The sequence below is a fragment of the Macaca fascicularis genome, chromosome 1 (genome assembly GCF_037993035.2).
Source record: "Macaca fascicularis isolate 582-1 chromosome 1, T2T-MFA8v1.1".
Taxonomy (NCBI): domain Eukaryota; kingdom Metazoa; phylum Chordata; class Mammalia; order Primates; family Cercopithecidae; genus Macaca; species Macaca fascicularis.
The window spans coordinates 209,655,137-209,676,521 of record NC_088375.1 but is presented as its reverse complement, the minus strand read 5'-3'; the positions used below and the strand labels follow the sequence as shown (position 1 = coordinate 209,676,521).

The window sequence follows — 21,385 nt, the reverse complement described above, 5'->3', positions numbered from 1 at the left end:
ATTGAGTAAGCGTTGATCACTGTGGAGGGCTCTGGGGATTTAGTGCTTAATAAAACATGTCTCTAAGGACGTAGTCTTTGGAGCTGACAGTTCCAAAGAGATCACCATTGCCCTTCAGAAATCTTGGTTCTGTTGGTATGTTGAATTAGTGACATGAGTAAGAGTCTCGTCAGAGCAAACTGACTTTACCTACCTGTGAGTTTGTATCCTAATGGAAAAAGCCTCTTCTAAATAAATATTTATTTAGAATAGTTTGTGGTAGGAAGAGATTTAAAAAATGAAAGTAATAACTACAAAATTATTGAGATCTAGCCTCTGTAGATCTAATTTTTCTTTCATTCTCAACTCCTCCTCACATGGCAGCCATCCTTGACCTGACCTTCAGCACCATTCTCCACAGTCCTGTCTACCAGATCTGTTCTATCCTTTCCTACTCTCTCCCCAGTACAAGCCTTTCTCAGAAGCCAGACCAATGGCTTGCCCGCACATGTCTATGGCTGTTCTTGCCTTTGAGTTTATTAATACCTTTCTCCCCTCATTTAGGATGCCCCCTCCTCCTCTTCTACTTCTCCAAATCCTATCCAAACATCAGGGCCCAATCAATCTCTACCTGCACTGCAAAGCCTTTCCCAGTCTTCTCTCCTCAGACTCACATAGTACTTCCTCTACCATGCTGTGGATGATGTGGCTATAGTTTGGTCTAATGGTGAAGAGAATGGACTCTGGAGCTAGACTGCCTGGATGACCTTGGGCTGCATCCTTTCCTAGCCTAGAGTTCTTCATCTGTAAAAATGGGAATAGGAGTTGCATTTCCTGTTTTTGTGCATATTAAATAGTTGTACAGATTAAATGAGTTCATAGGATTAAACACTATAGAATAGTGCCTGACCTGTAAGTTCTCATTAAATAGTAGCTGTTGTTATTATTCCTTCTAGCATATATTTAATCATGGCCTTCCTTGTGTTATTGTTTAATCATTTAAATTATGTATTTCTTGGTTCCTCTCTCTGTCTTGGTTCCTAATTGTGAAGTTTTCCCACGAAAAAAGAGACTTGATTTTATAGTTTTCGTTTATTTGTTTTTTGTTTTTTGCCGCTCAGGCTGGAGTGCAGTGGCACGATCTCGGCTCACTGCAACCTCCACCTCCTGGGTTCAAGTGATTCTCCTGCCTCAGCCTCCTGAGTAGCTGGGATTACAGGCGCCTGCCACCACATCCAGCTAATTTTTGTACCTTTAGTAGAGATGGGGTTTCACCACGTTGGCCAGGCTGGTCTTGAACTCCTGACCTCAGGTGATCCGCCCGCCTCGGGCTCCCAAAGTGCTGGAATTGCAGGCATGAGCCACTGCGCCCGGCCAATTTTATAGTTTTTGTTTACCATTTTCAGCACTACTTACACATGGTAGGTCTCCAATACCTGTCACTTAAAGTGAAACTATTACTGCAGTAAAGAAAATAGGTGAAACAAGAGTAAGAAATTGAGGAGAAAAGATAGGCTTCATTTTATAGATGGAGTTCTCTTATGATTCTTAGAGCATGTAATTTGTTCCTTTTTTCATTGTTGTTGAGTCTCGTGAGCTCTTCTGCCGCAATCACAAGAGGGTGTGAACGTCATTCAGCAAGGATGCTAGCAATTTCTGAAGGTCGTCGCAGATAGTTTTCTTCTAGGCCCGTGGTGGGACAGAGTCTCAGACAGTGGATTCTGATCTATCAAAATAGCTCAAAGCATTAAGTGCTAGGTCGTGAGCTGGTTGTTTGGACATATTTCCCTCGCTGAGGGCATGAAAAGCCACCAGTAGGAAGGGAGCCTTTAGTCTTCAGCCATCCTCTCTGCCGTCCGCTTCTCCTTTATCAGCAGCTCAGATGGATGTTTACAAGCACCATACTCACCTGTCAATATTCATACATATTTGGGGGAAGTTGAAAGTTACACCCCAGTGGGAAGAGGTAGGGACCCAGGTGGAATCACTCAACAAAATTAACCCAACTGCAGACAGGAGTCCTCATGATGGCAGGAACTGCCAGCAGGGTCCTTCTGCCATTCACCCAGCAGTCCAGGACCCCTACCAGGTCCCTCCCAGCTCTGTGGGTGCCCTCACCTAGATGAAAATGCTGCATTTCTCCTTCTCCTAGGCTGGAACAAGACATTAAAAAGTTAAAGGCTGACCTGCAAGCCAGCAGACAAGTGGAACAAGAGCTCCGCAGTCAGATCAGCTCCCTTTCGAGCACCGAGCGAGGGATCCGCTCAGAAATGGGCCAGCTTCGGCAGGAGAATGAGCTGCTGCAGAACAAGTAGGTGCACCTTTTAGGCCTTTGGCCATAAGCCCAGCAGCTTCACTGCTTTTTTTGTTTCCAGGGGTTGGAGCACAAGATTCATGGTGACAGAGACCCGCTGAGAGGTTTTTAAATAAAATGTTTAAACTACTTTATTTAGTACCAGATACTCAACGTTTATAAAATCTATAAAAACTTATTTCATTGCCACAAAACAGTTTATTAATATTACTATTTTTGTCTTCTCTCATTTAATAACTTCTTAGTCTAAAATAGTTATTGAGTTTTTGGATAGTAAAATTGACAAGAAGTAGTTCTGCCACAGTTTGAAAATTTTGCTCCTTTGAGTGAAAGTTTCTAGAGGATTTGACTATATTTACTTTTATTGCCAGAACTAAAAGATAACATTGAACTTTGATTTTATTTGAAAAGGCAGGCAAAAAGCCAGGCCTTGTGTGTGAATTCTTTTAGGCTTTTGATTAGTTCATTCTGGAATTACTTCTTGACTCAGTGTGGGTCTGTCCTTTTTTCTTTTTTTAAATCTCCCAGCAATGTGTGCCCGTGGTAGTGGCAAATAACCTCTCCATTGCCTCCGACCAGCACTTGTGGCCACACTGATATGTAGAGAACATCCCAATGATAAACTCACCTCAGGCTGATCGGTAAAGCTGGGGGTGGTAGTAAGCAGGAAATATGACTGAAATTTCTATCTGAAATTAAGCATCCTGTGACTCTAAAAGAGGATTTGGGGACACTGTGAGCAAACATCCTGAGCTGGAAAGGAAAAGCTGTAGTAGGCTATAGCAAAATTGTATTCAAGAAAAATAAAAACCTTCCCCTTTCCACCCCTTACCTCAGTTTCACTGGGGCTGGTCCCATCAGTGGTTCTTTGGTGGGAGTGAAGTTCTTTCGGGGTGCTCTGGAACATTAGAATTAGTTATACAATTATCTTCCCCTGTGTTTGAAATTTGTTTTACCCTGTTTTCTGGATGATCTTCTGTAGATCACTTACTTGAATAGAGCAGAGGCTAGGTCTGAATCTCTGTTTTGTAAGGCAGCTTGTTTATTGGTGTTTAGGAATTATTAAGGAATAATGACAATGTGTTTTCCTCAGGCATTCTGGTAGTTGACATTTTTGACTTGCTGTTTAAACCTCTTGTTTAATTGGCCTTAAGGTGATAAAGAGATGTTTCTCAAGGGTTTATAGTGGGCATTTGTAATTTTAAGACTTTATATGACAATCATTTCCATATAGGTTACATAATGCTGTGCAAATGAAGCAAAAAGACAAGCAGAATATCAGCCAGTTGGAGAAAAAACTAAAAGCTGAGCAGGAAGCCCGAAGTTTTGTAGAAAAACAGTTAATGGAAGAGAAAAAAAGGAAGAAGTTAGAAGAAGCCACTGCTGCCCGGGCTGTTGCATTTGCTGCTGCATCTAGGTACGTCCATGTCACCTGAGTGTTTAGTCCAAGGTTGGCTTCCCTTTGCCAACAAAGACATGGGAATTTGATGCCTTGGGCAGGATTGGATGTACAGCAATCATGCACAGATGGATTGCTTTTAAGTACTGTTTTATTAGCTGGTTTAAACTCCATCTACTCAAGCTTGCACTATCTTATAACAGCTTCATCCCTCAGTGACCTCATCTATAAAGTGGGATGAGGGAATCACCACGTTTCCCATACCTGGGAGGCAAAGTACTGCTCGTAACGAGGTTTCCAGTCACTTTTTGTCAGGCTGATGATTACTAAGTGCATTGAGAGATTCCATCTGGAGGTTCGTTCCCTTTAGAGAGCTATCATTACTCTCCACTCTCAGGTATATGTGTTTCTGAAGTTTTTATCTTAAAATGGAAGAAAGATGAAATCTTGGTTGCCCAAGCACTGTGTACTGGCTGCTCAAATGGATATCAGCAGACTGTCAAATGAAATGGAAAAAAAAGTGAAACATAAGTCTCTACTAGATGGAGTTACATTTGTGGCATAATGAAAATTGGGGACTACCTCCTGTACCACTGGAAAGTACCCCTGTGTGCAAGTATTCCAAAAACTATTAAATAGTTAAGAGCTTTTTTTTTTCCTTTTTGCTTCTACTTCACTTACCACTTTTTCCTTTGTTTTTTTGACTAGTGAAGTCCCTCTGCATGTGGGAGTCAGTTAGGTGTTTGCAGATATAGAGCGAGGGTAAATTATTACTTATTTCACTTTTAAATTCCGTCCTAATTTGTATCTACATGGTATAATTCAACTGTAATTCTTCCTTGAATTTTGCTTTGTTGTAATTAAAGTTAAATAATTTAACTTTTGGCATGTTGATAGCCTTCTTTGTGGGTTCTGGCATTTGCAGAATAATTGGTGAATCATTTCACCTTTTAGGAAATAACAGCAAATTAGAACTCTCTCCTGTGTGATCCTGTCTCCCCTCAGCAGATGGCTGAGCTGGCTTGGCCCATCAGCATCTATACGGACTTACAGGGCCCTTGACTAGCCTGCCTACAATGTGGGGTTGTTTGTTTGAAGATGTATCCGCATTCTGAAGCACTTACACTTGCAGGAGATGTTTCTGAACAGTCATCTAGTGATGACTGCTCTCCTCTCTCCTCAATTCATCCAGCACCTGCCCTTTCTGAGAAATTCCTCTCAGGAGGACATAGCAGTTCCTTAACCATATTGCTTAGTGTCTCCCATGCCTGAGAATCAGTAAGTTGGTTTCAATGTCTACCTCAAATTCCTTTTGCTTCCAGTTAAGCTTATTTATCTTATCCCAGACAGTCCTTGTTTGTCATAATTTATTCTTTTTTTCCTTTCTTTTGAGACGGAGTCTCACTCTGTCATCCAGGCTGGAGTGCAGTGGCACGATCTCAGCTCACTGCAATATTTGCCACCCGGGGTCAAGCAATTCTCCTGCCTCAGCCTCCCAAGTAGCTGGGATTACAGGCTTCTGCCACTGCGCCTAGCAAATTTTTGTATTTTTAGTAGAGATTGGGTTTCACCATCTTGGCCAGGCTGGTCTCGAACTCCTGACCTCAGATGATCCACCCACCTTGGCCTCTCAAAGTGCTAGGATTACAGGCGTGAGCTACCACGCCAGGCCTGCCATAACTTACTCAGTAAATCTCAGGGCATAAATCTCTGACTGGACCTTCCTTTTTGGTAGACAGAGAACACCTACTTTCTTCATTGGGCTGTTTCTGGAACCTAGATAGTTCCAGCTTTGGATTGACCATTGCTATCATCTCTTTTAGCTCAACCTTATGATAGCCCCAAGAAGCAGCTTAACGGTGTGCCCTTATTTTTCTATTTACTTCAGGCTTGTGGCAACTTTATGACAAGAAAGGCAAAAGTCCCAATGCATAGCCCCTCAAAAGTGGGGGGAATTTTTTTTTCTAGTTCACTGCCCCCTGCTGGAGATAGTACATGTTCAGTTCTATCTGGCTTTGTGTGTATTGTCTCAAGTCTTATGGCCTGGTGGGAAGTTTGCTGGATTGGGAAGCCAAAAAACCTCAGTTCTTATCCCTGTTCTATGACCTGAAAACTAGGTAACCTTGGACTAGTATTTTATCTATGTAGCCTCAGTTTTCTTATCTGGAAAATGGGATAAATATACCCTAGGTTGTTGTAAGTATTGAAGAAGGTAGTATGGGTAAAGTACCTTAGTGTCTGGCTCATCTAGACACTCAATAATAATTATTGTTTATATGTATGTATTTTGAGACAGGGTATCATTCTGTCACCCAGACTGGAGTGCAGTGGTACAATCATAGCTTACTTTAACCTCAAACTCCTGGTCTCAAGCTGTGCTGTTGCCTTAGCCTCCTGAGTAGCTGGAACTACAGGCATGTGCTACTATGCCCAGCTATTTTTAAAATTTTTTGTAGAGACAGGGTCTCTCTATGTTGCCCAGGCTGATCACAAACTCTGGGCTCAAGCAATCTTCCCACTTTGGCCTTAGGAGTGCTGGGATTACGGGCATGAGCGACCATGCCCGGCCCAATTATTTTAGAGTATTATTGAAATTATGAAAGGACACAGAGAAGTGAGCAGACTGAGCCAAAAGCTAAAACCTGACAGTCCCTGGAGTGTAAAAGAAATATAAATCCCACAGTATAAGTAAACCTATAGTTTTTTGGGGTTTTTTTTCTCTTTTTTGAGACAGAGTCTCACTTTGTCACCTAGGCTGAAGTGCTGTGACACCATCTCAGCTCACTGCAGCCTCTGCCTCACGGGTACAAGCGATTCTCCTGCCTCAGCCTCCTGAGTAGCTGGGATCACAGGCACATGCCAATACACCCAGCTAATTTTTGTATTTTTAGTAGAGACGGAGTTTCGCCATGTTGGCAAGGCTAGTCTTGAACTCCTGACCTCAAGCGATCCACCCGCCTTGGCCTCCCAAATTGCTGTGATTACAGGCATAAGCCACTGTACCCGACCAACCTATAATCTATTAAAAAAAATTTTTTTTTTTTTTTGAGACGGAGTCTCGCTGTGTCTCCCAGGCTGGAGTGCAGTGGCATGATCTCAGCTCACTGCAAGCTCCGCCTCCCGGGTTCATGCCATTCTCCCGCCTCAGCCTCCCAAGTAGCTGGGACTACAGGCGCCCGCTACCACGCCCGGCTAGTTTTTTGTATTTTTAGTAGAGACAGGGTTTCACCATGTTAGCCAGGATAGTCTTGATCTCCTGACCTCGTGATCCACCCGCCTCGGCCTCCCAAAGTGCTGGGATTACAGGCTTGAGCCACCGTGCCCGGCCTAAAAATTTTTATTTATTTATTTTTTTGAGATGGAGTCTCACTCTGACGCCCAGGCTGTAGTGCAGTGGCATGATCTGGGCTCGCTGCAACCTCCACCTCCTGGATTCAAGCAATTCTTCTGCCTCAGCCTCCCCAATAGCTGGGACTACAGGCATATACCACCATGCCCAGACAATTTTTTTTGTACTTTTAGTAGAGGCAGGGTTTCACCATGCTTGTCAGGCTGATCTCGATCTCCTGACCTCAAATGATCCACCCGCCTCGGCCTCCCAAAGTGCTGGGATTACAGGCCTGAGCCACTGTGCCTAGCCCCAACCTATAGTCTTTTAAATCATTTTATTTCCTTCTCTTCTTTTTCAAAAGGGGAGAATGCACCGAAACCTTACGGAATCGGATCAGAGAACTAGAAGCAGAGGGCAAGAAGCTCACAATGGACATGAAGGTGAAAGAAGACCAAATCAGAGAACTAGAACTGAAAGTCCAGGTAAGGGGGGAACAAAAGACTTCCCTTGTACTTGAATTCCACTTTTATGCTAAACTTGTGCTCTGTGTTGCAGTGTAGAGATAATGCCTTTTAATACAGATCAAATCTCATTGCATCTGAAAAATCTCTATGTGACAAAAAGATTTGAAGTTCTAATCTTGTCCAACTCATTTCAAGTCATATTAATGTAGCCAGATTCTAATACAAGCCAGAAATGTTGACAATCCCTTGGTATGTTTTATACCAGGATTTAACTTGCTGTAGATTCATTTAACTTTTTCAGGTTATAGGCCAGATTAGAGTCCTTTGGAACTTACATACCTCCTTTTAGCCCCAACCCTCTTTCTGTTGCCAGGGGATTGACCCTCCTGCATGGCTCTGAGCCTCGCAGATTGCTGTTCATAGCAGTGAATGATGAGGAAAGGTGCTAGTGCTATGGATATAGGCTGTTTTGTGGGCTGTGTATACTTTAGCCAAGTATTTGTCATTTAAACTAATGTCACATATTGTAAAGTTACAGTAATTTGAGCCAGGTGGGACAAGTGAAAAATTACCCTCAAGTCAGTGGACTAGAATGATGATCTGGAGTACAGTACTGAAAAAAATACCAAAAAAACCAAAGGTGGCATCAGAGACAGATGGGAAAGGTAAGGATTAGTCAGTAAAAGGCTTTGGAATAGCTAAATGACTGGAGGAAAAAAAATTAGAAGCTCATCTCATACCACATATAAAGAAATTCCAGATGAAGAGCTGACGGCAGAAAAAAACAAAGAATAAATGATTTTTTAAAAACTAGGTGGAAATATACTTGACCTTGAAACAAGGGAAAGATTTTCTAAACATAAAAGCAATGGGAAAAAATCACAAAGCAAAAATCATAATAATAAATGAAAAAATCAATTGGGGAAGGTACACATATTGCAACAAATATTATAAATAAGGAACTAATATTCTCAACATATATGTAGCTCATAAAAGTTGCTAAGGAAAGCTCAAATATATAGAAAAATAGGTTGAGGATGTGAACAAATAATTCAGAGGAAATACAGGTGACTGATAAGATCATAAAAATATAAACTCACCAATAATAAAATACATGCAGATTAAAATTAGATATCATTTTTCTCCTATGAAATTAGCAAATAATTTTTAAATGAGAATATCAGTCATGGTGAGGATGCAACAAAATAGGCTTCTTACATTGCTGGTGGAAATGTAACTTTCTGTAAAAGATCTTGCACTTTTTAAGTATTTACCTTTTTTAGGAACCCTGCCTAAGGTAAATAAATATTTTAAAATCTCACCAATGAGTGATGTACAGAGACATTCATTGTAGTGGTATAAAAATGTAAAAAAATTGAAAACAGTCTTAACAATGGGAGAGTCATTTAAATTTTGGTATGTAAACAGTCAGGAATATTGCATAGCCAATAAAAATTTTATTTTCAGACAATAGTTGAAATCATTTAGTTTTTAAAAGACTGTACAAAACTGTACATGTAATATTTCACTTATGCTAAAAGATACACATGCATAAAAGATTAAAAGAAATATAAAATTTTTTAGTGTTGGTATTAGTAATTTTCATTTTCTACTTTGAATTTTTCTGTATTCCTAAATTTTCTGTAATAAGTTTGAATTTTTCTGTTAAAAAGAAAAAATTCAAATATCTGTATATATTATCTACGTTAACAAGTGGGCTTATTCTGCAGTATGCCCTGTCAAAATAATTAACATTTTTACAATTTTTAGTGCAGGTTGAGAGAAAAGTTTTGGCAAGTTTGATTACAGCATTATAATAATTTGCACATGGCCAGCAAGGAAAAAAGTTCTCCGTGGTTCTGAATTAGGCCTGTAAGAAAAGTGTTTTATTTGAAAGCAGATTCCATTGTTATCTAGACACATGCCCAACACAGTCAAATGATTATCTTCTAAATGTTTTTGTATGTGCATATTGCCATATGAACACATTTAGCACTTGCCTAAACCCATGAAACACCAGAATTTTGTGTTCTAGTGGCCAGACCAAGAATAGTGGGATTTAATTTGTGATTTCAGGCTAATTTATAGACATCGATGCCAAAACTACCTTGTAGCATTGCTGTTTTGATGATATTGATAGGAGCTTCGGAAATATAAGGAAAATGAGAAGGATACTGAGGTGTTAATGTCAGCCCTCTCAGCCATGCAAGACAAAACACAGCACCTGGAGAACAGCTTAAGCGCAGAGACGAGAATCAAGCTGGACCTGTTCTCCGCACTGGGCGATGCAAAGCGGCAGCTCGAGATTGCCCAAGGTAGGAGAGCGTGGGCCCCTGGTGAGGTGGTGTGACTGACAGCACACGGGGATGCACAGGCCAGACCTCTCCTGAGAGCTCTCAACCAAAGTGCATTTCAGTTTTCTCTTCAAGGGTCTTGGTAAGTGCCCAACATTGAAATATAGGAACTATCACATTAATTCATTTGCAGACATATTTTGAGATGAGAACATGTCAAGTGCAGGGCATACAGAGAATAGTATGATTTCTGTGTTGAAGGAGCTTAGTGTTGTTGAAGTAGAGAACTGCAGAGGCATCAAAAGGTGCTTATGTAGAAGTATATACGGAATCTGTGGGAACACAGAAAGAGGCAGGGACGAAACTAGTCTGGGGAGTTGGAGAGGGCCCTTCCCCAGGGGAGCTGATGTCTGAGCTGGGGCCTGAATGATGAGGAGTTAGCCCAGTGAAGCAGCAGTATGGTGGATGGTGAGAGGTAGAGGGGTCTAAATGGAAGAAACAGCTTAGGCAAGGACTGGGAGCTGGTGGGGCTTGATGTGTTCCAAGCTGCAGCTAGCCTGTTTGACTGGAGCAGAGGTTACAAATGAGGGAGCCGCAGGGGAGAGTCTGGAGAGTAGGCCATGGTCATCCACTTTGCCGATATTTACTGAGACCTACTTTGTGCCAAGCACCATAAGATTCCTTGAGAATACAGCCCTGGCGATGACAGGTGATGAACAAGCCAGCAGGGAGTATGTCAGTTGGTAGTAGGTGCAATGATGGAAATAAAGCCGTGACGAGGCAGAATGTATGTGGCAGGGGTCTCCCTTTTTAACATGGCAATCATGGAAAATCCCTTGAGTAGGTGGTATTTGAGCAGAGACCCAAAGGAAGAGAGCAGGAGTGAGCCGTGTAAAAAGCTGGAGGAAAGCACTTCCCGGGAGGGCGCAGCAAGTGAAAAGCCCGGCGGGGGAGCGTGGGTACTGTGCTGGCAGAGGATGGGGGTTGTAGCCTGTGTGATGATGGGGAGAGTTGTCAGAGCAGGCAGGAGTAGCAGCAGCCAGATTGTGTGGGACTTGAGGCCCATGGAAAGAACTTAGGGTTTTACCGTGAGTGCCACAGGGGAGCACTGGAAGGCTTCTGAACAGAGGCATGGCATGACCTAAGGAAAGTAAATTTGGATTTTTGTCCAAGAACTTGATTAGCTATCCAATCAGAGTACTAAATTGAGTATAGTACTGAAAAAATAGAGTACTCTATAGAGTACTAAATAGAGTACTGCATAAAATAGAGTACTGAAAAGAATTTTCAAATGGTTGACTTAGTGGAAAGAAAAGAATATTTCAAGCAAGGCATGGTGGTCTGTGTCGGTGCCTGCCCATAGTCCCAGCTGCTCAGGAGGCTGGGGCAGGAGGATCACTTGAGCCCAGGAATTTGAGACTAGCCTGGGGAACATAGCGAAACCCTGTCTCTAAAATAAAGAATATTTCAACGGGGACTGACAGAGTAGTCACTGTGTGCAAAGCATTGTCCTAGAAGCTCTGGGGGAGGCAAAGATGAAGACAACATGGTGTGTGAACTTTTGTCTTAGGGACCCCTCTACACTCTTAAAATTATTACCCTAAAGAGATTTATTTCAAGTGGATTCTATCTATCAATATTTACCTACTAGAAATTAAAACTTAAAACGTTTATTTATTTATTTTCAAGACGGGGTCTTGCTCTGTCACCCAGGCTGGAGTGCAGTGGCACAATTGCAACTTACTGTAGCCTTGACCTTCTGGGCTCAAGTGACCCTCCCATCTCACCCTCTCCCTGGTAGCTGTGACTATAGGCATGCCACCATGCCCAGCTAATTTTTTTTTCTATTTTTTTTCTAGAGACGAGGTCTCACTTTGTTGCCCAGGCTGATCTTGAACTCCTGGGCTCAAGAGATCCTCCCATCTCAGCCTCCCAGAGTGCTGGGATTACAGGCATGAGCCACTTTGTTCAGCCAAAGTAATTTATTATTCATTTTAAAATAACATACAAACATATTACATATTAATACAACTTTTTTATTTAAAACTCTATTTTCCAAAACAAAAAAATTCCTGAAAAAAGTGGCATTATTTTACATTTAGCAGATCTCTGTAATGTCTGACTTCATAAAAGATAGTTCCATTCTTTTTTTTTTTTTTTTGAGACACAGTCTTGCTCTGTCAACCAGGCTGGAGTGCAGTGGCGTGATTTCTGCTCACTACAATCTCCACCTCCCGGGTTCATGCCATTCTCCTGCCTCAGCCTCCCGAGTAGCTGGGACTACAGGCTCCCGCCACCAAGCCCGGCTAATTTTTTGTATTTTTAGTAGAGACAGGGTTTCACCATGTTAGCCAGGGTGGTCTTGATCTCCTGACCTTGTGATCTGCCTGCCTCGGCCTCCCAAAGTGCTGGGATTACAGGCGTGAGCCACCGCACCCAGCCAGATAGTTTCTTATCTCTGTTTCTAGATTCATTCTGTTGTGATTTCACAGTCCACCTAATTTCTAGAAGACTCCACTTCACTTGTGACAGAATGAGCATGAAGAAGGGAAATAACATCTCAGTACTATTATGAAGGTAGTTTTGAGCCTGTGGACCCTGACTGTACTTTGAGAATTGCTGAACTGGGGTGAGCCCAGCAGAAAAGTAAGAGGCCTGAGGTAGAGGCAGGGGGCTAGAACAGCCAGAGGAGAGAGATCAGGGAAGGCCTCGTGAAGGAGGGGCCTTTGAGTGGGCTTTGAGGATGAATTTCAAGAGCAGAGAATGCCAAGAAAGAACATGTTGCCTGAGGAAGTAGTATAAGCAAAGGAAAGAAGGTGCCAGGATGTTCAGGTGAGCAGTCCAGCAGCCTTAAGCTGGGGGCCGGGAAGGAAAGAGTAGGAGGGTAGGGGACCATGAATAAAGCCATACTAGAGAGAGTATTCCCTAGATCTTCCTGAGGGAAGAAGGAGGGGATGTGTTCAGGCTGGTAGGTGGGAAATCTCCCTCCTATAGCAATGTGAAAGACCGATGGAAGGGTTGAGACTGAGTGGAGACAGACTGTGAGGAAGCTACCACTGTCCTCTAAGAGATGATAAGTATGGGGAGGGCAGACGGGCCAGACAGGTGAGTGGAGAGTGGAGGTGCCTGATAATTCTGGAAGGACAGGGTTGTTGGAACCAAGGAAGGAGAGCAGAACAGATTTAAGGAGTGAAGGAAGAATAAGTTTGGTTTTGGATATTTTGATTTGAAGGTACTCCCTAGAAACCCAAGTAGGAAATATTCGTCAGTCAGTGGGAACTTTGGGCCTAAACCAAAGACAGAGGCCCAAACCCCTGGGAGTAAGGGGTTGGATTTAGAAGTCGTGAGAAGTTAGTGAAGCGCAGGAGTGGCTTGGGATGGCACTGGTGATTGAGCAAGAGAAGGAGTTTGAGAGTCACACTGCTTTAATCTGTGGACTCAAGGAAAGGCATTTAAGAAGGCTCCCAGGAATCATGCTTTGAAGCTGAGCTTCTGACTTTACACTCACTTTTTTTTGCCTGCCCGGCTTAGCTCCCTGAGGAGTGGCCACCCCTCTCTGCTTCAACCCTGTTTACTTGGTTTTGCAAACTTGGAAAAGATTCCCCCTGGAGTGAAGCAGCACCTGGCCTCAGAGTAGCCAGCAGAGCTTGGCTTCCCAGCTCAGACTGTGTGCTCTGCTGTCAGCCCAGAAATCCTCATAAAGTGACAAAGAAGCAAAAAGAACTTTTTCCAAAGCACTGGGTATGTTTCTGGGTTACTGATTAAAGAAATCAAACTTAAATCTACAGGGAAAGACACAGTGGCTCATATATCAGATGCTTTTAGGTATTTTTTTCATCTGAGGCTTATTTTGTTCAAAGAGAAGGAGGATATTTGATGCTTCCTTGAAGCTTAGGGGACCTGAAGGAAGTGAGGGGGGCAGTTCCTTTCTGCTGCTTTCACTGCTGTCTTCCCCACTCCCTCCCTCCAGGGATGTGCTCAGGATATTCTAATAAGAACCCAACTTTGTAATTTAAATCAAACCTCTTGTTGCTTTTCTCCTTCCTACTTTCTGTATCATTTGATTATATCCTGGTTCCAAAATGACTTTCAGGCCGGGCGCGGTGGCTCACACCTGTAATCCCAGCACTTTGGGAGGCCAAGGCAGGCAGATCACAAGGTCAGGAGATCGAGACCATCCTGTCTAACATGGTGAAACCCCGTCTCTAGTAAAAATATAAAAATTAGCCAGGCATGGTGGCACGCGCCTGTAATCCCAGCTATTCGGGAGACTGAGGCAGGAGAATTGCTTGAACCTGGAAGGTGGAGGTTGCAGTGAGCAGTGATCACGCCACTGCATTCCAGCCTAGCAACAGAGCAAGACTCCATCTCAAAAAAATAATAATAAACAAAACAAAACCAAAATGGCTTTCATCTCTACTACATCCTTTAAAAATATATACCACCAAGCTTTCTTATATTCCAAATGGATTATTGTCTTCTATAGGACCCATGAGCAATCTCAAAATAAATGCAACTGAAATGCAACCTTTTTCTTTTTTATGTATTTTTGTGGTTTTCTTTTTTTTTTTTCTTTTTGAGACAGGGTCTCTGTCGCCCAAGCTGGAGTAGAGTGGCACGATCTTGCCTCTCTACAACCTCTGCCTTCCAGGCTCAAGTGATCCTCCTGCGTTAGCCTTCTGAGTAGCTGAGATTACAGGTGTGAACCACCAAGCCTGGCTAATTTTTGTATTTTTTGTAGAGACAGGGTTTCATCATGTTGCCCAAGCTGGTCTTGAACTCCTGGGCTCAAGCAGCCCACCCACTGCTGCCTCCCAAAGTGTTGGGATTACAGGCATTAGCCACCACACCTGGCCAGCATTTAAGTTTCTGAAAGACTACTCCTAAGTGTTCTAAGTGCTTTTACATATACTAACCATGTCTTTCTTCTGGTGTCCCTAGAAGACCAGGAAGCTACATAGCATGATGAAAGTCACGTGGGGCTTTGGAACAAAGTGGTCCTGGGTTTAAATCCTGCCCTACCTTTTGATAACTAAATGACTTTGAGCAAGATACACAACTTGTAGAACTCCAGCTTTCTACTGGCCTGGGCAATAGGGAGCTAGCAATGAAAAAAAAAAAGAAAGATAGACACAGTATCTGCCCTCATGGAACTCATGGTCCAGCAGAGAGATGATGGACACAGATCATCACCAAATGAATAGTTGCCAGAGATTGAAGAATGCTGTAGGTAGGAGTGTACACTTGAAACAGACTGCATGGAATTGAATCCTGGCTCTGTTGCTAGCTGTATACCTTGAGCAAGTCACTCAACTTCTCTATGCCTCGGTTTCCTCATCTATAAAATGGATAATAATAATTCCCCCATCATGGGGTTGTAAGAAAGAAATGAGTTAGTATATATAAGCATTTAGCATGCCTGGCATATATGAAGCTCTATGTGTTAACTTTGTCATTGTAAGTGACAGAAAGGGAGTTTAGGGTGTGTTAAGAATCTAGGAGTTAGGCTGGGCGCGGTAGCTCACGCCTGTAATCCCAGCACTTTGGGAGGCCGAGGTAGGCAGATCACCTGAGGTTGGGAGTTTGAGACCAGCCTGACCAACATGGAGAAATCCCGTCTCTACTAAAAATACAAAATTAGCCGGGCGTGGTGGTGCATACCTGTAATCCCAGCTACTCGGGAGGCTGAGGCAGGAGAATCGCTTGAACCTGGGAGGCAGAGGTTGCAGTGAGCCGAGATCTCGCCACTGCACTTTAGCCTGGGCAACAAAAGCAAAACTCCATCTCAAAAAAAAAAAAAAAAAAAAAAGAATCTAGGAGTTGTAGGAAGCTAATTTAGATAGGAGGCTCAGGGACAGTTTTGTTGAGGAAGTAGAAACAGAATCCTCAAGTGTTAGCTAGCTTCGCAAAGAAAGCAGGAGACACACAGGACAGGAAGTGGCCTGAGGTAGGCAGGAGCTGACTGGATCAAGAAACTGAAGCATAGTGAGGGCAAGTGTGCTGGAAGGCTAAATGGGGTGATGTTGCTAAGGCAAGGGCAAGCAATGCGGGTCCCACCAGTGCTCCCCCAGTGCAGCAGCCACAGAGCTTCCTCTGTTTCCTGTCAGAGAGGCTGGTGGCAGAAGCGTATCACTGTGACTGAGTCTGAGGCCTTGGTTATTCTGTATTCCTTGGTCTGACACTCAGAGATAGTCTATCCTCTCAAAAAAATTCCAGCTCAAGAGACGGAGCCGGAGTTCACAATTACTGGCCCTCTTACGCTGTCATAGGTAACTGCCATGTTCAAAACATGGTTCCTGGAAACTGACTTCTTTACATCAATCACACTTATATGAACAGAATCCCTTCTTAGCTTTAAGCCAAGAATCAGTAAACTGTGACCCATGGGCCAAATCTGGCTTGCCACCTGTGCCTGTACTGCGTGCCCATGAAGAATGGTTTTTACATTTTTCCATGGCTGGGAAGAAAAGATGACAAAGATATTACACTATATATGGCCCATGACACCTAAAATATGTACTGTGTGTCCCATTATAGGACAAGTTTGCCTGCCCCTGTAAATCACTGAACCTGGAGCTGTTCACACTGAGCCGAAACTACTCAGGGGTTGGCCCCTGGGGGTATTGTGTTGGGTGAGGCCTCCCTTTTCACTAATGGTGGGTCTTTGATCTTACAGGACAAATCCTTCAGAAAGATCAGGAAATCAAGGACCTAAAACAGAAGATAGCCGAAGTCATGGCCGTCATGCCCAGCATAACATACAGTGCCGCCACCAGCCCCCTGAGCCCTGTTTCCCCCCACTACTCTTCCAAATTTGTGGAGACCAGCCCCTCTGGACTTGACCCCAATGCCTCTGTTTACCAGCCCCTGAAGAAATGAAGGCCAGCTGTGTGCTGTGCCCAAACATTCGGTTACCGGAAGGCATTGCAAAGGAGCGTCTCTGGCAGTCAAGATAAAAAAAAAAAAAAACCAGTTTCTCTTGTATTTTGTGGGACTGTATCTGTTGTCATTTTTAAAAAGGGGGGGAAGATAACATCCAAATCTGATTAGAACTGCCCATCAGTTTTTCTTGTAAATTTTTAGAAGACCTCACAGAACTTTACAGTTTATTTTTCTCGGCCAACACATTAAAACCATTCTTGGATTTCAAGTAGCCAACTTTGCCTTTTATGTATTCTTGCATAGTTTCCTCTTGAAGGAAAAAAAAGCAGAGTTTTTGCTTTTCAACCCTTTACGTTTGTTTAGTTTTATTCTTAAATAAGCAAGCAAAACCTGCACATTGGATTCACATGAGATAATAATGAAAACTTTTAGTTTAAGGGTGAAGGGTTAAGTAACCTAACAGAGCTTTGATGTTATAGCTGCATTAAAGAAGGTGATTGTCAATATTACAGAAAACAAAAATGGATTGCCCCTCCAAGGACCAGACAGATTCAAGGAGCATCATTTAAGCTGAGAAGAGACCTAAGTGATGAAACTAGCTGTAAGAATATAACAGGGCTTGTGTTTGAAATATTTATATTCCCATCAGTGTGTTTAGTCCTAGAAAATTGCTAGCAGCAGTCTTCTTCACAGTGCCTTGGGAAAAGACATTTCAAGAGGAAACTTGATAATTTTAAACTCTTTTCCCCCTTTACCGTCATCTATCCTCTATCTGTATCAAGCTCACTGCGGATCCTGCTGTAAAACTGGTGGGTAGCTGGGCTGTCCGTTACCACCACGGCCACATCTCCTGTTTCTTTGAATAGAAAGCACCACAGTGTTTTGCACTTGCCTCCAGTAAAGCGCCCTGGGAAGGGAGCCGGGCAGTGTTTGTGGATGAGAGACTGTAACGATGGCTAATAAAAGCTGCGGGTCTAGGCTTTTTTTTTTTTTTTTTTTTTTCCATTTCATTTCATTTAACTGTGCATTCTCCACTTTTCATCATCTTGTGTTTGATGATTTAAAAGAAGCTTGACTGTTCCTCAGCTCTTGTGCCAAGGAGGGGTTTTGTTTTTGGTTTTTTTTTTAAGACTCTTAAAACTCTGCACAAAGATTTCAGTTTCAAATGTGTATTATACATGGGTAGAAAAGTGTTTGCACAGGCAACTTTTGGAAGTGTTTAAGAATCAGGGTGGGGGTGGGGGGAGGGACCGGGGCGGGGGGCAATGCAAAATTGTATTTGGAAACTAGGAAAAATTAAGAAACCAAATAAATTGGTTTTGCGTTCTTGCCATGGATTCTGGAAGGACGTAGTTCTTCTAAAATTTCCTGTTAATTGGCATGTACGTCTCATTTAAAGCAAATTAAGTAGGACAAGCAAGTCAGTAAAATAGAAGTATTAAAAAGAATCATCCTTTAAATCACAGATCTTATTTTGAGATTAAAAAAATACTTCTAGCTTTAGCCAGGTGTGCATGTTGCTGCCATTTTGCATTTTTGAATCATCTTGTGTAACTGTCACCATGAAAGTGTTACTCAGAATTGTCATAGATTTTCTCATCTTTGTGCAAAAACATGGAAAATTGTCACTGACTTTGTGTTGAGGTTTCCCCCATTTTGCTGCCTTTTGGGACACTTCGTTAAATACTGGTCTTGGCTGCATTCTTTTTTTTTTTTTTTTTTTTTTTTTTTCCTGTGGGGTTCAAAAGAATAAACATTTTCTTACAGATAAAACTAGTTTTCTGCCTTTTTAACTTTCAGGAGAGCACAGCAAGGTAGATTGCTCTGAGTGGGGCTTAGTGGGTTGCTATCTTCTCATCTCGGCCTGCGTCAGGTGGGGGCCCCCCACACACAGCTGATCCCTGGGTGGGGGGCAGACACAGGATTTGGGGGTGACCCATCAGGATCTCAAGTTGGTTTGGTTTCTGTGCTTAAGACTGTCCATTCTCATTTGTTCTCTCCCTTCTCTGGCATCTGATTAGAACCAAGGCTGACTTGTTTTCTGGTACAGCCCTCATTTCCTAAGAAAGCAAATTAGGGGTGGAGTTGGGGGGTAGTTGGTGAGAAAATCTTGAGAGCAAATTTCCTTCACCAATGCCTTGCCCTCTATTTTCTAGAGTCTTATTTGGCCACTTAGTGACCAATACTCTATTGGGTTTCCTATCTGCTATAGATCCTGAACTAACTTCCACTTTTATCATCCTCCCTTGTTTTTAGAGGCTTTGTCTGTTTTCATCTTCTGAGAAGCCAACTGCCTCTCTTGGCCATTGTTACAATTGATCTTGGCTCCAGTTTTGGAAAATTTTGCTCTTGGCACCTCACCCTCTGTCCTTATTGCTAGATAGCCTTTCTGAGTCTTGGCCATCAAGGCTGTTGCAGACACTCCACACTTAATATCATGAGCAGAATTCCCCAGGGGGAACACGTTGGCTTGCCTTGGCTTTTGCCTTTGCCTTCCCTGAAGGAATGTGTCTGCCTACAGAACTCTCATTGGCACGTTCTTTTCTACCAACAAAATCTCCAGTAGTTGTCTTTATTTTAGGCCCATCATAAAGCAGCAATTAGCTATGAAAATCAAAAGGCTGTAATCGTGATGACAGACTAGGAGAGAGAGAGAGAAAACTCAGATCTTCAAGTTTCATTGCTAATTTTTCTTTTTTTTTTTTTGAGATGGAGTCTCACACCATCATAGAGCAGCTCCACATCTCAGTACATAATTTATTACATGCTATAAAGCAGTGTTTGCCATTCTAGATGGTTAAATATTTAGAGGAAGAATGGGCTGAGTGTGTTTTGACTAGCCGAATAACCTCTCTCTATTGACATCTCCCAACTTTACATAAGGAAACAGCTGTCTACGTTCATTCTCCCTGTGGCAATCTCCAAGAGATCCTGTGGAATGAGAATGAACAACTCATGACTCCCAGCCTGCAGGAAGGGCATAATCCTTTTTCCTGCCATCCCTCTCCCCTGCCTGTGTTAATCCGGTCTATGAAGAGCCACCTGGGAGGGCTGAACATTTCTAACAGCTACCCTCACTGCTGCTTTTGAAATTCACACCACAGCAGAGGGAACTAAAGAGGTAAACCAGAAGCCTACCCCAAAGCCACTGGCCAGAGTAGCTAGGCCTGTTTAGATTAAAGGGCCTCTGAGCCCCATAAATGCCTGGTTATATATGACTCTCAAAGATGCTTACTGCTGAGCTGGCCTCTTCCCAGGCCTCACAGGACCTGCCCAAAGGCATCCCCCTCGTCCTTCATGCAGAGCCCTAGGGCCCAGCCAAGCCCTCCAGACAGGGATGGAAGTCATCTCCCAGCTTTGCCTCCACAGGCTCTGTGACTGCCCTTAACCTCTCTAGGATGCCATTTCCTCATCTGACAGAGTTGCTATGGAGATTGGGTGACATGATGCAAAAGGGTACCCTGAAAACCATCCAGGGTGCTCCCAGGTGGAAGCGCAGACCTGCCGCAAGGAACCATGAGGAGGCCAGGACCTGGCGAAGAATTCCTGCTTGTGGGGCTCCTCCATCCTTAACAGCCTGACTCCTAAACTCGTGACACTCAAAAATGTGGTCTGCAACTGCAGCCCAGCAGCACTGGTGGCCTGTGTGAGCTTGCGTCTGGCTCTTGCCCAGACCCATCTGAATCTGCATTTTACAAGATGTCAATGATAATTCAGTTGCATATTGTTTTAGAAGCCCCATCCTGAGCTGACTTTCCTAACACGAAGACTCTAAACATTGTCACCCCCTCTCTTCTGGTCCAAAAAAAAAGCTGATTCACAAGCTTTGAAAATTTAGAATTAAAAATTTGGGCCAGGCTCGGTGGCTCACGCCTGTAATCCCAGCACTTCGGGAGGCCAAGGTGGGCAGATCACAAGGTCAGGAGTTCGAGACCAGCCTGGCCAATATGGTGACACCCTGTCTCCACTAAAAATATAAAAATTAGCTGGGCATGGTGGTGGGTGCCTGTAATCCCAGCTACTCAGGAGGCTAAGGCAGGAGAATCGCTTGAAATCAGAAGGTGGAGAGGTTGCAGTGAGCCAAGATCGCGCCACTGCACTCCAGCCTGGGCAACAAGAGCAAGACTCTGTCTCAGAAAAAAAAAAGAATTTAATGATGAGGGGCCATGCAGGAGATGAACTCTAAGCCTTACCCCTTTTTACTTATTTTATTATGTTTCCCCACCATTAGAATGTAAGCTCTATGAGAGCAAAGATTTTTACCTACTGCTATAACCCAGGACCTAGAACAATGACTGCCACATAGTAGTTATTCAATAAATACTTATTGAGTGATTAAGGTTTTAGATTAGACATGTAATCTGAAATACCATATCTTGATTGAATCAAAGCATCTCTGTAATAGTATTATTAGAATGATGAGCATAAACAGAATTGTTTCTAGAAGGAGAGGGATACATTTGAAGTAACATATTTACTATGACATCTCCCATCTGCCTGTCTCAAACCTTGCTTTTTTGTCAGATTTTCTCTACAAACTCCTGCTTGATTTAGCCAGGTGCAACAAGATTTCCTTACCAGCTAGATGTGCTGCAAACAATCACTTCTCTTGGAAGCCTCGCAGCAGGGACCTGCTGGGGGCCTGTCCATGCTTCACCCCTCTGGAGCCTTAGACTGACTTTCCCAAGAGCCAGTACTGCTGCATTGTGAGTCAGTGTGGGG

At 43.1% G+C, this 21,385-nt stretch overlaps 1 protein-coding gene across 5 annotated transcripts in view; it reads left to right on the top strand.

Moving 5' to 3' along the window:
* MACO1 (macoilin 1) overlaps window positions 1-18,276 on the top strand; it is a 71,750-nt gene extending 53,474 nt beyond the window's left edge. For 3 of the 5 annotated variants that reach the window (XM_074016415.1, XM_045377736.2, XM_005544391.4), the window contains 5 exons: window positions 2,132-2,290; window positions 3,528-3,710; window positions 7,385-7,505; window positions 9,628-9,802; window positions 16,458-18,276. In XM_074016415.1, coding sequence (XP_073872516.1) covers window positions 2,132-2,290; window positions 3,528-3,710; window positions 7,385-7,505; window positions 9,628-9,802; window positions 16,458-16,660 — 841 coding nt within the window. In that variant the 3' untranslated portion in view covers window positions 16,661-18,276. Of the gene's footprint in view, window positions 1-2,131; window positions 2,291-3,527; window positions 3,711-7,384; window positions 7,506-9,563; window positions 9,803-16,457 lie in introns of all 5 variants that reach the window. The other 2 variants (XR_012424325.1, XR_012424324.1) reach the window with 1 other exon arrangement.
* The last annotated feature ends 3,109 nt before the right edge of the window (window positions 18,277-21,385 follow it).